This window comes from Culex quinquefasciatus, chromosome 3 (assembly GCF_015732765.1).
Source record: "Culex quinquefasciatus strain JHB chromosome 3, VPISU_Cqui_1.0_pri_paternal, whole genome shotgun sequence".
NCBI classification, from domain to species: domain Eukaryota; kingdom Metazoa; phylum Arthropoda; class Insecta; order Diptera; family Culicidae; genus Culex; species Culex quinquefasciatus.
The window spans coordinates 122,854,216-122,870,128 of NC_051863.1; the positions used below are offsets into that span (position 1 = coordinate 122,854,216).

The following is a 15,913-nucleotide window of genomic DNA, read 5'->3' on the forward strand; positions in this document are numbered from 1 at the left end:
ACTTCATTTATTGATGTAAAATGGAATTTGCAATCAAAAAGTACTTAGGTAAAATTTTGATAAAGTGCACCGTTTTCAACTTATAGTAATTTTCAGGTGACTTTTTTTTTTCAAAATAATCGCCGTTATTCATTTTTTTTAAATTGGTGCTCATGTTTGCTCACTTTTGAAAAAAATATTCATGAAAAGCTGAGAAAATTCTCTATATTTTGCTTTTTTGAACTTTGTTGATTCGACCCTTAGTTGCTGAGATATCGCCATGCAAAGGTTTAAAAACAGGAAAATTGACGTTTTCTAAGTCTCACCCAAACAACCTACCATTTTCTAATGTCGATATTTCAGCAACTAATGGTCCGATTTACAATGTTAAAATATGAAATATTCGTGAAAGATCTTTTCGAAAACAATATTTTCAAAATTTTAAATCAAGACTTACATTTCAAAAGGGTCAAACATTCAATATAACGCTTTTTTGAAATGTATGTCTTGATTTAAATTTTTTGAAAATATTGTTTTCGAAAAGATCGGAAAATTTCACGAATGTTTCATATTTTAAAATTGTAAATTGGACAATTAGTTGCTGAGATATCGAGATTAGAAAGTTGTGGGTTGTTTTGGTGAGACTAAGAAAACATTTATTTTCCTGTTCTTAAACCTTTGCATGGCAATATCTCAGCAACTTAGGGTCGTATCAACAAAGTTCAAAAAAGCAAAATATAGAGCTAGAGCTATAAAGCAATATTCTCAGCTCTTCAAAAATATTGTTTTCAAAAGTGGGCAAACATGGGCACATAATTTTAAAAAATTGAATAACTGCGAATAAAATTAAAAAAAAAGACCGATTCCGTAGAGAACTGCTCCTCCATACAATTCAATGTTGTTGTTGTTGTTAATTTCTTTATTTCCGGCAGCTTTAACCTTTCGGTCATTCGCTGCCCATACAATTCAATGTGTTCAAAAAAAAATACAATTCAATGTGTTCAAAAAACAATTTTATTAAAAATCCGTTTTTATTCAATAATAAGGAATTCCATCAGAAAACACAACAAATCAAACCACTCAATGCTTGATAGCCCCCTCGACGGAGTGCTTCAGCTGTCGAATCACCGCCGCCTGGTCGTCCGCCCGAATGATCGCCGTCCCAGCCACAATCATGTTTGCCCCAGCCTTCGCGCACGCATCGATCGTGGCCAATCCCACGCCTCCGTCCACTTCAATGTCCAAGTTGGGATAGTTCTCGCGCAGCCACTGTACCTTCGGCATCATATCCGCCATGAACTTCTGCCCGCCAAAGCCCGGCTCCACGGTCATGATGAGCACCATGTCGGCAATCGCGATAAACTCCTTGACCGCCTCCACCGGAGTGCCCGGTTTGATGGCCAGGCCAACCTTCATTCCCGCTTCCTGTACCTTCCGGCAGATGTCCACCACACTGTCCATGACGGGTTCGATGTGGAACGTGTACTGGTTGACTCCGGCGTCCGCCATCGGTTCTATCCACTGCTGCGGGGCCTGCACCATCATGTGCGTCTCGAAAAAGGCATCCTAATAAAGAGTTGACATCAAACGCTTGCAAGCCACCATCCTCAACCCACTTACCTTAATCTTGTTCCGCAGGCACTTCACAACCGGGTGGCCAAAGGTGAGGTTCGGAACGAAGGTACCGTCCATCACGTCCAGGTGCAGATAGTCGGCCCCGTTGTCCAGCAGGCGCTGCGACTCCCCGTGCAGCTGGGACAGATCCGCGTTCAGGATCGATGGACCGATCTTGGCGCTCAGGGAAGACATCTTTCGCCGGTGGTGTTTTGAGTTGTCGAAGTTGTTGTTTGATATCAATCCTCGCGGTCGCGATTTGTGAGGTTACAGTGATGGTGTGTTTATCAGCGGTGGCTTTACGAAAGTCTCACATTGAAGCTTGTGTTGGTAAAGTGCAGCGGGAAGGTCAAACTTCAAATGGCTGGTGCTGGAGGAACGGAAAAGTATTGGCATCCCTTGATCGAAAAGCGTATATATTGAATAGTTGTTAAGTATATGTTTGATATTTTTGTATGGAATATCATTAAATTATCTCCAATGTCTCTTCAAAATGAACTTCATTCATTTTGCAGTTTTAGGAACTATCAATTCATAAAACTGCTCTTATCTTTTATTTTTTGGTGTTTTTTTTTTTCGTTTTTTAGCGATTTTCATGAATTTATTGATACATATTTCGAAAAAAATATGCTAGCATGAATTGATTCCAATATGATCAATTCGACACCAAACCCGGAAGGTGATTTTATTTATATTTTTTGATTTCGTTCAAACTTTCCTTATGACCAAAGAAGCCATTTTGTGTAATTGATTCACCCATTACAAGGCTTCACCCAATTTAGGCAGCTGTTCATACAAAAATGGTACGTGAAAGAATTTTCTCATCGATATGGTGTCTTGGGCAATGTTTTAGGTATTAATGAGGGCTATTAAGAAAAATTAGGCACGAGTGAGAAAAAATCTGCGATTCTTAAATTAGCTTTTCTTTTACCAAAAATCAATTTCCCAAAATCCATTTGTTTCAATTTTTGAAACTTTTTTTGAGTGTTTGGACCTCTCGTTGCTGAAATACAGCGAATAAAAGAAAAAGAAATATAAAGTTTTTTAAGTCTCATTCAAACATTCCCACATTTTCTAATGCCAACTAATGCACCAATTTTCAACGCTAGAAAATTGAACTTTTGTGGAATTTACATTTTTTTTGAAAAAATATGTTGATCATGCCCATGTTCCTAGGACAATATAAATAAAATACATATTTTTAAACACAAACAATTCTTGTTCAGCTATTTCTCATTGCTATACCATAGACTTATTAGTCTATGGCTATACCTTTGTAATGGTTTTCAAACAAAGGGGTGAAACCCTTGTATTTTTTTAATAAATGTTAAAAAGTCAAACTCAAAAATAATTTAAGATTTTCATATAAAGCTAACCAAATTCCGATTGTTGGTGATTTTAATCTAAATTAATAAAAGGTTAATAAGACAATAGTCTCGAAGAAAAAAAAAATCCTGGGCAAATTTACTATTAAACCGAAAAGCATTTATGTAAACTAACGTTTTCGAAAGTATTTTAAAAATTAAAAGAAGCTGAATAAAAAAGACAATATAAAAAACATAATGAACAAGAGTATATTGAACTGGAAGAAACAAAATAAATTTATTTGAATCATTATATCGTCAGTATTCAATTAGCAAACAGGTGCAATAAAATTAAGATAATCAGTAAATCAAACCTTTGATATTAAGACAAGAACAATCCAAATTCCATGCTCCGCAATGAAATGCGAACGAATTGAAATAATATTAACAAATTTCATTCAATTGTAATCGATACTTAAAGATCAGCTCAAACAAACAAAACAATATCTACCTACATATTTGTTTTTCATATATCATATCATTTAGTACAAAAGTTAGCCTTTGACTTCCGTAAGTCAAGTTTAAAAATCGAATGTGGTGAATTGTTCCAGGAAGAAATACTGTCCAACATTCATATGGCACAACTATACGATATATCTTAAAAGTTTAAACCGTTTTCCTCAATCATCATAGCCAAATCTGTTGAAAATACCAAATCGATCAGAAAGCTAAAATTATTCTAGAAAAAATTTCTTTGAACATTTTCACACTTTCTGCCTTATCCCCAAGTTCAACTCTGTACAAACGCAACCCAATCTGCGCATGTCAGTGTTATGAGTCGTGTTTCGTTTTCATTCGTTCTCTACTTTAGACAGAGCATTTAATATGGGTGAGCAGGACAAGTTGAATGCTCGGACTGTACGCTAGAATGAGATACCAAACTAGAAAGCCGCAAAACGAATACGTCAGACGTGTTAAGTGGAACACCGAAATAATACAAGAAAATTGTTTAGTTTACAGAACTCTTGGATTTATTTAATGAGGACAATATTTAAGTGAAAACACCCAAAATACGTACAAAATGCACAAATATCTGTTGATTACGCTTTTGATTGTAAGTGTTGGACTTCTTGTTGAAGCTAAAAAGTTCAAAGATGAAGAGAAACCAGCCTGGGCTAAGAAAGATATCCGGGACTACAACGATGCCGACTTGGAACGGCTGCTGGATCAATGGGAGGTTCGTATCACATACTTCTGAAAGATTCACTCGACAATCATAACCGCTACCGTTTTCAGGAAGACGAAGAACCACTTGAACCGGATGAGTTGCCGGAGCATCTGCGGCCGGCCGAACCCATCGACATGTCCCAGCTGGACCCAAGCAATCCGGAAAACATTCTGAAGGCATCCAAGAAGGGCAAAACGCTGATGAGTTTCGTGACCGTAAATGGGAATCCCAGCAAGCAAGAAACGGAGGATATTACCAAGCTGTGGCAGACCAGCCTGTGGAACAACCACATCCAGGCGGAACGGTACCTGATCGATGACAATCGAGCCATCTTTATGTTCAAGGAGGGCTCGCAAGCGTGGGAGGCGAAGGACTATTTGGTCGAGCAGGAGCGCTGCCTGCAGGTGACTATTGAGAATAAGGACTACAAGGGCAAGCACAACAAGGATGAACTGTAAGGTGGAGATGGAAGCTGTGGGACGGTGATTCAAGAAGAAACAACGTCGGATTTCTTGGGTATTAGATTTGAATTAAATTGTCCTAATATGGTGGAATGCATCTGACTGAATCGTAAGCATTTATAGTAAGGATATGTTAATAAAATCTGAGTGAAATACACTATGCTGTTTGTTTTATGCCCAACAATGTCTATTGTTTTGAGATCAACCCAATTTGTTTATAAATTCATTTTTTTCCCTCTTTAAGACCTCTTGAATACAGGGAAAACTTGGACTTGAAAATAAAAACAGCATTGAGTAACGATTTATCAATTGAATAAATTTCGCGGCATTTCACGGTATTTCCCAAATGTGCCACGGCCACGGACGATTTTCACGGATTACGCAGCTTCCGTGAAATCGCGGAAAAATCACTAGCCCTTCTTATATGCTGAGAAGAGCCTTCACTTTAACGACCCCCGGGTCTTTTGTGGTCTCTGTTGCAAATTTCTGCTCATTTCTAGGTGTCCGAAGGTTATGTGAGGTGAGTCATCCAAAACCTCTTTTACGCAAATGGACCGACATTTTACTTCCCCATCCGATGGAAGGCGTGATCAGGAAAATCTCGTCTCGAAAAATGCCACCGGGTCCATCTGGGATTGAACCCAGGCCTCACTGGGGTGAGAGGCTACCACGCTACCCGCTGACCCACCGGACTCCATTGTTATTTGGTATATTATATTTCCAGATTTTTCGGCGAAGATGGCGTTACGTACGTGCACGCCCGAAAAGTCAAAATCGGGCAGTGGTACCAACATTAGAAAAAAAATTGCATTCTTTTTTATGTGTTGGTACCATATCCGAAGGCCTCGGAAAAATTTCGCTTCGGATAATCGAAACACGAAAAAACGTTTTTTTTTTTTTGTTGTCTAATTTTTGATTGTCGAGCTGACCCCTAAATTACGCCAAAATGATTTAGAAATATTGAAAAAATGCATTATTTTAAAAGGTAATTATCAACTCAAATTTGACTAATGAGGATGCAGAACTCGATTTTTTTTGTTAAAAACAAGAAATTGATAAATTGAAAAAACGTTTTTTTTTGCTTGTGATTCAATTATCCGAAGTCCCATACAAACCTTCGGATAATCGAACTTCGGATAATCAAGGCTTCGGATAATCGAGTCTGGACTGTATGTATTATAAATTTAAAAAAAGTATACTTTTCTCAATTCTACTTATCCCCTTAAAATATAATGATTTGCCAAATTTACACAAACACAAAAACAAATAATAATGATTCGGAGCGTTTGGTATGGTATGTCCACGCATCATTCCTGCAGTTGCGACGATTACTGTCAAATGCGAGTATTTACGGTTTCTGTCTCTGCGTAGGCAACAAATACAGGTTTTTTGGCACATACTAAACACTCAATCGAGTATAACTTTGAATAAAACCATTGTTACCAAAAACTGAACTTACCAAAAAATGCTTATTTTTGGACTTTTTAGCCAATTTAACAAAAACTGATCACATTTATTGTAACTGTAAAAATAAATTCGTTTGTGTTTATGGATGGTTCCAAAGGACTAACCACAAGTTCTTCGGACTGGCTGCGCTTGCGTCTGACTAGATTAGATTAGGTTAGAACAGACGAATTAAATAATTAAATACATTAATAGTAGTTTATGCAACAAGTTGCAAAAAGAGGATTTTTTCAGCACGAGTCGTACATTTATCCAACGAGGTTCACCGAGTTGGATAAATACGAAGAGTGCTGAAAAAATCAAGTTTTGCAACGAGTTCCATAAATCATTTTTTGCAATTCCAAAAAACGCACACTGAGTGAAATTTTAAGTCAAATTTTCATGTATTATGTCAATAAATCGTTTAAATCTAAAAAAAATGTTGAAAAGTGTTACTTTTTGAAACAAGTGCTGAAAAGTTCAACTTTTCAGCACCCATTTGAGTGCCGAAAAGTAGAACTTTTCAGCATTTATTTTGAAAAGCGTTGCTATTCGATTCTGTTATTTTTGGTACAGAAAAGTAGGCTATTTCGTCGTTCAAGAATGACAGGAAAAGAAAGTAGTTTCACGACGAAATTGCAAAAACGTAATTTAAAGTTTCTTACAGTTTCTTACAAATCTTGAAGAAACATCCTTTTACGCCAAGAACCATGCAAATTTAAACCCCCGCTTTTGTACTACGCATTCCGTCACAAACACACATTCACCCTCACTGCCGCTACACACTCCACACAACGGTAACTATAGTATTTTTCATTCACCGAACCGCGCTACACATGCAGGCCGCGTGGCCGCTCGGTTGTTTGTTTACACTTTGGCGGGCGCTGATTGGTCGAGCGGCTGTTATCAACAACAGCATTGCACTGGTGGTAGTGGGACCGCTGCTGATGCTACGCAACGGAATGTGTTGTAAACCCGCGAGTTGGTTGTAAACTTGTGTCGCACAAAGACAAAAGGGAAAGGCAACCCATGACCACCGCGTTTGACAGTTCGCTGAGAATCTGTCAGTCGAGTGGAAGAAACGGAAAGTGCTGGTTGGTGGGTTCTTTGCGCGAGTGATATTTTTTTTAATTGTTTTGCGATTGTCACTTTTCTGCTGTGGAAAATCTGGTGGATTTTTGAAAAAGTTTGATTTGAGATAATTTGCGACGGAATTTGCTATGGTTTTTGGCAAGCGAATGGAAGTTCCGGCTGTGCCGGATATGCTGCACGTTGTAGCACGGTGGGGACAACCTTCAGGAGTGGATTTCTAGCGAATTTCTGTTTCCAACTGCGGAAAAGTGATGTCATTCTTGTCGTACTGCGTTGTTCCGCAAATTATGACCGATCAATGGCCAGTAGTAATGGGCTTACGCGGAACGTGCTGCAAAATTGCCAGCAGTGAAAGTCGCACATGTGTTTTTAATTCTTTTATTTGTATTATTTTTATATCTCTTGCAGCATAAACAGATAGAAAGTTGTTTGGTAATTGTTTAGGTTAAACCAAACCCGCAATAAAACTAGATTGTTTTTGTTACACCGTAGAGCAGAAGAAGAAGAAAAAAACAGTCGAACAGGAAGTGGGAGGAAGAACCATCACAGTGATGTAGATAAAGGTAATAACATTGACCGAGTGTGCTAAAAATAGGGCAAACAGTGAGGAAGAAAAAAAAACAGCTGCACCACTTTGCAGCATTGAACCAGAGTAAGGTTCTTCTCTAGAGTGTGTTAGGCGGAGAAGGGAGGACCATTCGCCAGGATGGTGTTCGAAAGTATCGTCGCCGATGTCCTGAATCGGTTCGTCGGCGAGTACGTCGAGAATCTGGACAAGAAGCAGCTCAAGATTGGCATCTGGGGAGGTAAGCAAATATTGGCACAGATTCGCACTTTCCAAGTACTTTGATAAACATATTAACGCAGGCTGAATGAGTTGCAAAAGTTTCCCAGCACAAACAGATTAGTAACATTATGGCGAGGAAAATGTCTTTACAACAGATGTTGTCTTGTGGCTATAGCTGCAATGAAGTAAACAGTGTGTTACATCACCCACTTTACCGCTGTGTGGTATTCAATTCACGGTGATGCACGTCGCGACGTCGACGTCGTTGTCTTTAAGCTATGCAGTGCGTGCGAATCGTACGGAATACTAATGATGGGAATTTACTGTGGCTTGGTGACTGTGTTTGTGTGCGCCGACTTATCAGAGGTGATAGCAAATTGTTGCACTGGTGTTGAAAATCGATTTGTAATATGGTACCAAGTTGAAGGAGCCTTATTGAAAAATAGAAATTTTTAAATATTAATTTATCTATGCTAAATGTTTCTATACCTGAAAAGGCTTATGAAATGACATAGCTGAAGTTTTTTTTTCCAAATACCAAAGTATAGATGTGGGCAAAATCGCTCTTTTTTAGGAGCCGCTCATTTTCGTTCGCTCTTTAAAAAGAGCCGCTCTTTTGAACGGCTCTTTCGCTCTTTTTCAAAATTTTAATGAATAGGGGTTTTTTTTTAATCGCGTGATTTTACAAGTCATTTCACATTGGACTTTTATAAATTTGGCCGTACCAAATATTTTTTGAAGTTAATGTCCCTCTACTCTGGCCAAAGTCGCAAAAAAATAATAGCCAGACATTTTAATGAAAAAAGAGAGATCACATGATTTCACAGAATCAACAGAGGAGGAAGGATGCGTGGACATACCGTACCAAACGCTCCGAATCAGTTAGGTGTGGTGTGTAAGTGTAAATTGGCAAATAATTATATTTCTAGGAGGGAAGTGGAATTGGGCAATTGAAGTTGGCGAAAATGGGAATTGGGAAAAATGGGAATTGGGAAAGGGATTATGGGGAAGGGATAGAAGCGTTATTTAATTTATAATATCATAATATAGGGGAATATAATAATTTAACAACTTATGATGGACAGCTCTCACCAAGAAACAGCAAATCTTTAACATAAAGCTCAAATCTTCAAAAGACGCCGCGAGGTGATATCCCGATCATCAGATTCCAGGTTCTTCTCAGGATCGTTTGATGAAATCCAAAATGCTTTTTAATTTGTTTTCAGTTGATAAGACTTCTATTTTTATTGAAATTTGAAAGTTTTTTGAAAAAAAAGAACATTGTTTTGTCCCCTGATTTTTCGAACGGATTTTGAAGGGGAGGGGTGCTTTGAAAATTATTTGTAACGGCCATAGTTGATAAAAAAAAATGAAAACGAGAAGATGCCCTTGAAAATTATAGATCTTGGTAGCCTCAATGTCATGATTTCTACTCAAAACTAATTATTCGAGTAATTGAATGGCATCCAAACTTAAACCTAGAATGCTGTAAAAATAGCTATTAATTTTAAAATTTCGTTATTTCTGCAAGAAAAGAACATATGCTGATATTTTATTTATTCTGTGAACCCTTCTCTATTTTCTGATTAAATAGATAAAGTCAATAAACGCTAAAGTTTAATCGGACAAAATGATTCATTTTATTTTCCAAAATCTCTCAAATATTCAGTAGATTTTTTGGTAATATTTGACAAATTATGCAATTTGGAATGCTCTAATTTGTATACAGGTATTACTTTAATGAACAATCACTTGTACACTGAAATTTTTATTTCATTTTGTTTAGAAAATCATTTACTTTCGGAATTAATTTTTATAATCATTGAAATTTTTGAAATAGCATTTTCAATTCTCAAAAACAAATTTAATACTACATTTTTTGGAAATTCAATAAATTATATTTATAACAAAAATCATGCCATATTGAAACGGTTCTTACAAAAGACCGGAGTTTAAAAAAGAACCGCGGTTCTTTTTTGACGTAGACTTACGTCTTTGTCGAAGGTACTGGAGTGTCATTCCAAAAAAACCGGGCCGAAGGCCCTGGATTACTGCGTCATCCGTCAAACGCTTATATCTTCCTTCCCTCTAATTGAATCTACACGATTTATGTTCCATTCGATTCGAAAATTATTCAGCAATTTGCTATAAAACTTTCATTGTTGGCAAAATAGTTTAACTATTGAAACAATTGAATGTTTTAAAATGTTTTCAAAATGCACAGATTTTGCAAGCAAAATGAGCGCTTCCCACTCACGGACGGGAATGTCAAGTACCTATTTTGAGGGGAAAATCATCCGAGCAACGCGACCGAGTGTCGGTCGCGAAAAAGGAGGGGAAGTAGCGTGCCGAAAGGCTATATAAGAACGCGCGCCAGAGCCCATTCTATCATTCACGTCTCAGACGTCGGACCGGCAGCAGCAGTAGCAGGAAAGCTCAGCCCAGAGCAGCAGCAGCAGGAGAGAGGGACCAGAACTGGAAAAGAAGCGCGCATCGCCTTCTCGTCGTTACCGTCAGCCAGTTGCCTCTCGATGGCCGGACCGTTTGGATCTTTCGTGGTTGCCGTGGTTCGGAGTTGCCGAAGAGCCTCTCGTGGGTCAAGCCGTGGTTGTGAAACAACAACTAGCTCGTCGCATTCGCGGAGGGCGCTTCTGAAAGAATTGCGTCGTGTCCAATTCCAAACTGTTGAAAGAGTTGCCTAACTCCCCGTCTCTCGTTCCACCCGTGATGAGTCGGTGAAATGCCTTTCAGGAACTAGTGTTGGTCTTCGGGGGTGACGGATTGCACAGCTTTCTGAACCCCTCTCTCCCCCACATTATGGTACCAAATTTTCATTCGGTTCGCGAAAAAATCGTTTTTCGTTTTTCTCTCCTCCATTCGATGTTTCCATTGTTTAGATAAGGCTTTCTAGTCAAAGATTTACCAACACATTCAAAGTATGGTTACATGACAGTTGAGTTGACTGGAGTGTTAAGTTCTGTTTTGTCGGGGGGTCCATCTCCCATTTACGATCTTATTCCGTTAATGTATTTCAAGTATCTTGCTAATTCTTCAAAATTAAGATATGGAAAACTCAATGTCCACATCTCAAAACTTTACGTAGTCTACGCCATTCCGGTTATGTATGTGACATAACTACTTTGACTTTTGTGAGCCACGGTTCGTTCGCTATTTTCAGTGAACCGGCTCTTTTAGTGGTTCGCTCTTTTTTTGCCCACCTCTACCAAAATATAAAAAACCTGCGCAAAGATCTAGTCTAAACACCAATAAAAACTATCAGCAAAAATTACAACAAAATACAAAAATGAAGTAAAATTTAATGATGATTTTTCAAAAAAAAATATTGATAAGGCCGAAAGATTTTCTCCAAAAATTGTATTGATTTTTGTTCTTAAAATTGAATTCAAATTTGTGATAATTTCGTTCACAATGATAAAACTTATTTTTCTACTTATACACTGACCCTATGTTATGTTATATGTTCGCCTACAATTATTAATTATTAATTATACAATTCTAAAGGTTATTAATTATACAATTCTAAAGGATTGTCAAATTAACAAGCCACTGTAATTCAAGGCAACCGCTACATAGGTCATTCTTGTGGCCCTGTTGATTATCACAATCAAAATCAAATCAAAACGTTATTTAATCCCGACCATTTGAGGTTATGTAAATTCAGACCATTTTAAACTGCTTGTGATTTTAGATAGGTAAGTCAGATCTTGGATTTTTTTTAACCCACAAGAAAGCTCATTTCAGAACCTTTCTAAAAATATATAATATGGCAAGTTTTCATGCAAAAACCACCCTTTTTTGCAAATTTTTAAATTTATATGCAGCAGTTTTTTAAGCAAAACTTTTGACGTGCTTTACTAAATGTTATAAATTTCAATAGGGACTTATAGGACCGCAAGACGAATCGAATGAGGCCAATACGGTCAAAATCGGCTCAGTCAGTGACGAGATATTCCAGTGACATTAATTCGGTACACATGTCTACATACAGCCAAACACACAGACATTTGCTCAGCTGGTGATTCTGAGTCGATATGTATAAATTACGGTAGGTCTAAGCGGTTTAGCCTGTCCTCAGTAAGGTGAGGAAGGCAAAACACTGACCCTTTAAAAAAATGGAATTTGGAATTTACAGAGGATTCCGAAAATGTCAAAATTGAGCTGGCTTGTTGATGTACAGGGCAAAAGTTAACGGTATAAAAAGTTTGTTATAGAAAAATCATAAAACTATGATAAAAAACTGCGACTGGCCAAAAGGCATACAGTCCATGCAGTTGGGAGTTGAAGGCTGTTTCAAAAAGATATTGGGATTTCATAAATATCAATTTTTAACAGTTATTTTCAATTCAATTCGGTTTTATTGGTGAATAATCAAGATACAATGAGTTATTTTGAAGTGCATAACAGAGTTTTGGAGTTCCTTACAGCTGTGTGTTGCATCATAATCCATTTAGGAACAATTATTTCTTTAACTAAGGCATTAGCAAGAGTAAGAAAAATCTATTAAAAAAACTTACAGAAATAGCAAAGGAAAGGGGATAGAGGAAGAGATAGCTTATATCTAGATCACAGGTAATTTATCCTTTGTAGATGTGTTTGATCATCAGTTCCCCAAGGGCCAGAAATTGTTCTGCCTTGTTCCGGCAGCTCCGAAACCGCGTCATCATCTCCCCCGCGAGAGCAAAGAACTCCGGCAGGGTGAAGAGATCTTCCCGGTGACTTCTTGCTGGGCCGTACTGCCGCTATCGGCAGCGACCACGCTGGCGAACGAACGCCCCCAACCAGGAGGGAACGCTGAGTTTTCCGCTGGAACCGTACGCTGTCCAGCTGCAGGAACGGCTGCGCTCGTACTCCGCTGAGGAGAGAGGACGCTGCTGCTTTCTTCTTCCTCTTTTCCTGCTCCTCGAGGTAGGCCTTGCGCGCGACGCATCCGCGGTAATTGCCGGTATGGTTGCCGTCACAGTTCGCGCACTTTACGCGCGGCTTGGTTTGTTCTGCCTTGTCCCCAAGTCCGCCTTTCGTGGCAGTGCGCACGCCTCCGAGAGGTGTGACTCACCGCACTTCACGCAGCGGGGCCGGAGGTTGCAGTTCCGCGAGCCGTGGCCGAATTTCTGGCAACGGTGGCATTGCGCTACGTCCGTCGGGTTCTTGGTGTAAAACCGCCAGTTTACCCAAAAACCGTCCAACGTTTTAGTTCGCCGCAGGTCTTGGATCTTGACGGTGCCGCGGTCGAAGTACAACAGGTACAGTGTGTGTGTACCTGTTACCGTTGTCTTGCGCGAGAGCACTTTAATCTCCCGCGGGTTTATTCCGGCGTCCGAAAGGTGACCCTTCAGGTCGGAGATCGGACGGTCTTGATAACCCTGCAAGACGACCTTAACAGGGGGCTTCTCGGGGTTGAATGTGTAGAAGTTGAAGTTGCTACGCTTCAATTCTTCAAACACCAGGTCGAAGCTCTTTTTATTCAGTGTGATCACTTGCACTGACGACTTACCGATTTTCAGACAATATCCGAGGCCTTCCAGCAACTCATCAACATCGTCCGCCAACGTGTCCAAAACAAAAATTGGAGGTGGTCTACGTTCCTTTGGAGAATTGTTCTTTTTTGGCGTCGACACTTTCTTCCGTGCACGCCCGTCATCGTCGTCGTCGTCGGTAGTGCTGCTACCGTCGGTGTTGTTGTTTTCTTCGTCGCTCAGCATCTGGAACTCGTTCCTGATGGGGATGTTGGCGGATGTTGATGTGCCACTGGTCGTGGCACCGGAAGTACCGGAACGGGTTCGCACTGGTGATCTCGGAACATATCCGGGATGTAGTAACTTTTTATCGATTCCATCTGCGCTGACGCTCCCCTGCGCGATGGCGGCCGACACGGCGTTGGTTTGTTTACCTTTTTGCACACGGCCGGTAGACGAACTTCGCGGGTTTTTCGAGGCCGCACTCGAACTGCCACGGCCACGGCCGGCCTTTGGCATGCTGGAGAAGCAAACTCGCGGGTAACCACAATCAATTACGTCGAAAAAAATTGAAAAAACGATGGAGCACTGAGCACTAGCTGCATGCTCTCGTGCGTACACGGAGGGAGCTGATTTAACAGTTATTTGCAAAAGCTATGAGACACCAATCCCGGATCTGCATGGCACATTTTTAAGTGTTTCAAAAGTACTTTCGAAAGCAATTAATAGAATTAGAATTGATCAAGTTATGCAGGCAATTTTTAGGTTTTTATAATGTATTTTTGATCTCAAACTTCAAAGCCCGTTTTACCCCCCTTCCCTTTATCGTAAAGGGCTCATATCATATTGTCCCGCCCGTGTGGATCAATCGGACCGCGCACTGGATTCACAATCCAGAGTTCGCCGGTTCGAATCCCGCAGCGGCGCTCTAAGATTATTTGTGTAAATATGGGTATTCGGCGCCGTCGCTTTCATACACTTAGGAGCCCAGGGCGGCGAAGTCCTTGTAGATAAAAAGGAAGACACTAGTGGTTGGTACTAGCAATGGTGGCCAACAGCTATAAAGTCAACTTCGTTTTTTTCGCTCATATATGGCAAGAGTTTCTTCTCTTGCATAGACTAACAAACGCTGAATGTTTTATCCAAATCGGGGCATATCGAGATACGACCTCTAGAACAAAATCTACGAAAACTGACTTTTTGAAATTGTGAGAATGATCTCGCTTAAAAGTAAATTATTCTTTCTATCACTTTGGAAAGATTTATTGAATCATTGCATGGAAAATACTTCATAGAACGATTTTTTTTTGTTTCGTGAAAGCGCATTAAGTTTTGTTTACAAAATCTAGTAAGAATTAAATAAATTGAAAAAAAAAAATCTGGAACAAAATTAAAAGGGTACATTGCCATTTTGAACAGTTGGATTTTTTTTTTTTTTGAAAATTTGGAGATAACGGGTGACTATTTATCAAAACAGTATTGAAAGGTAGCTTGGGAGGCCAGTTACTGTTTTAAACTTCGAGTTTTGTGAAACTGCAAATAGTTCTAACAGTCAAAATGATAATCCGCCTTTTCATCCTGTAAGACCAGGATTGTAATTTTTGCTTTTATTATTATATTGTATTTTCAAAGCATATGCAATATTCTACTAATATCCCGAGCTTGTTTAAATTCCTTCACGACACACCTCATGGGAAGAAGAAGAACAGAGCAGTTAGGGAAAGTGGCAATCGAACGCCACTGGTCTGCTGACGCAAGCTGTTTTTGAGAATCTCTTGCTTTGAGATATATCCCCTGTTTCTTGGCCGCAGGTTTGTCCTTCGTTAATTTCGTCAATTATGTGCTGGATTTTTTTAAAATATTAAATTGATTTTAAATTATTTATTGCATTAAATAAATTTAGTTTTTTTCAAGCTACATAATTTCCCATCAATTAAGACTCCAATGTAAGAGACAGTCTCTCAGTTATGGTCTCGAACGCCGGTCGTAAGGCCATACAAGTTTGACCTTGCCCTGGTTAAGATGTTAGTCGTTAATTAAAGCGAATGATGCTGCGTTGCTGGTTATTGATCGCTGTCTGCTGGAATTCCTCACCCGGCAGTGTTTTCTGGGGCCAACAATTTTGAGAAATTACTGCTGCTCTCATTTCATGGACCTGGCAGTGCTGTTGTATTGATAAGGCTTCAATTGTCGCCCCGGCAGAGCTGTTATCGCCTTCTTTTTACTTGCTGTTGTACACAACTAATGCCACCAAGCATTGATTCGTTTTACGTAGTTGAGTGTGCTGCTAAGTTAGTCACAGTCCACACCGGACGAGGTGCTTAATCAGCATGTTTAGCGACTTGTTGGCTGCTTTTTAGCACCACCATGATGAGACACTCCTTTTGTTTTACAGCTCAACTATCTCTTATAAGGCTTCTTCCAGGGGGTTTGTTCAGTCATTTTTATTTTGTGGTTAGCCATTTTCATTTCTACTTGAACGGAGAGAACTCGACACTTGAGAACGATTGACCGTAGCCTGGTAATCTCGC

The 15,913-nt window shown here is 39.3% G+C and overlaps 2 protein-coding genes across 2 annotated transcripts; one reads left to right on the forward strand and one right to left on the reverse strand.

Moving 5' to 3' along the window:
• Positions 1–973: 973 nt before the first annotated feature.
• LOC6043366 (ribulose-phosphate 3-epimerase) lies at positions 974–1,853 on the reverse strand. Its single transcript, XM_001858570.2, has 2 exons — positions 1,600–1,853; positions 974–1,545 (listed from the first exon to the last, which is right to left on the reverse strand). The coding sequence occupies exons 1-2, from the start codon at positions 1,786–1,788 to the stop codon at positions 1,060–1,062; spliced, it is 675 nt and encodes a 224-aa protein (XP_001858610.2). The 5' UTR covers positions 1,789–1,853; the 3' UTR covers positions 974–1,059.
• A 1,983-nt stretch (positions 1,854–3,836) lies between these two features.
• On the forward strand, positions 3,837–4,746 carry LOC6043369 (LDLR chaperone boca). The gene is made up of 2 exons (XM_001858564.2): positions 3,837–4,134; positions 4,194–4,746. The coding sequence occupies exons 1-2, from the start codon at positions 3,979–3,981 to the stop codon at positions 4,581–4,583; spliced, it is 546 nt and encodes a 181-aa protein (XP_001858605.1). The 5' UTR covers positions 3,837–3,978; the 3' UTR covers positions 4,584–4,746.
• Positions 4,747–15,913: the final 11,167 nt, after the last annotated feature.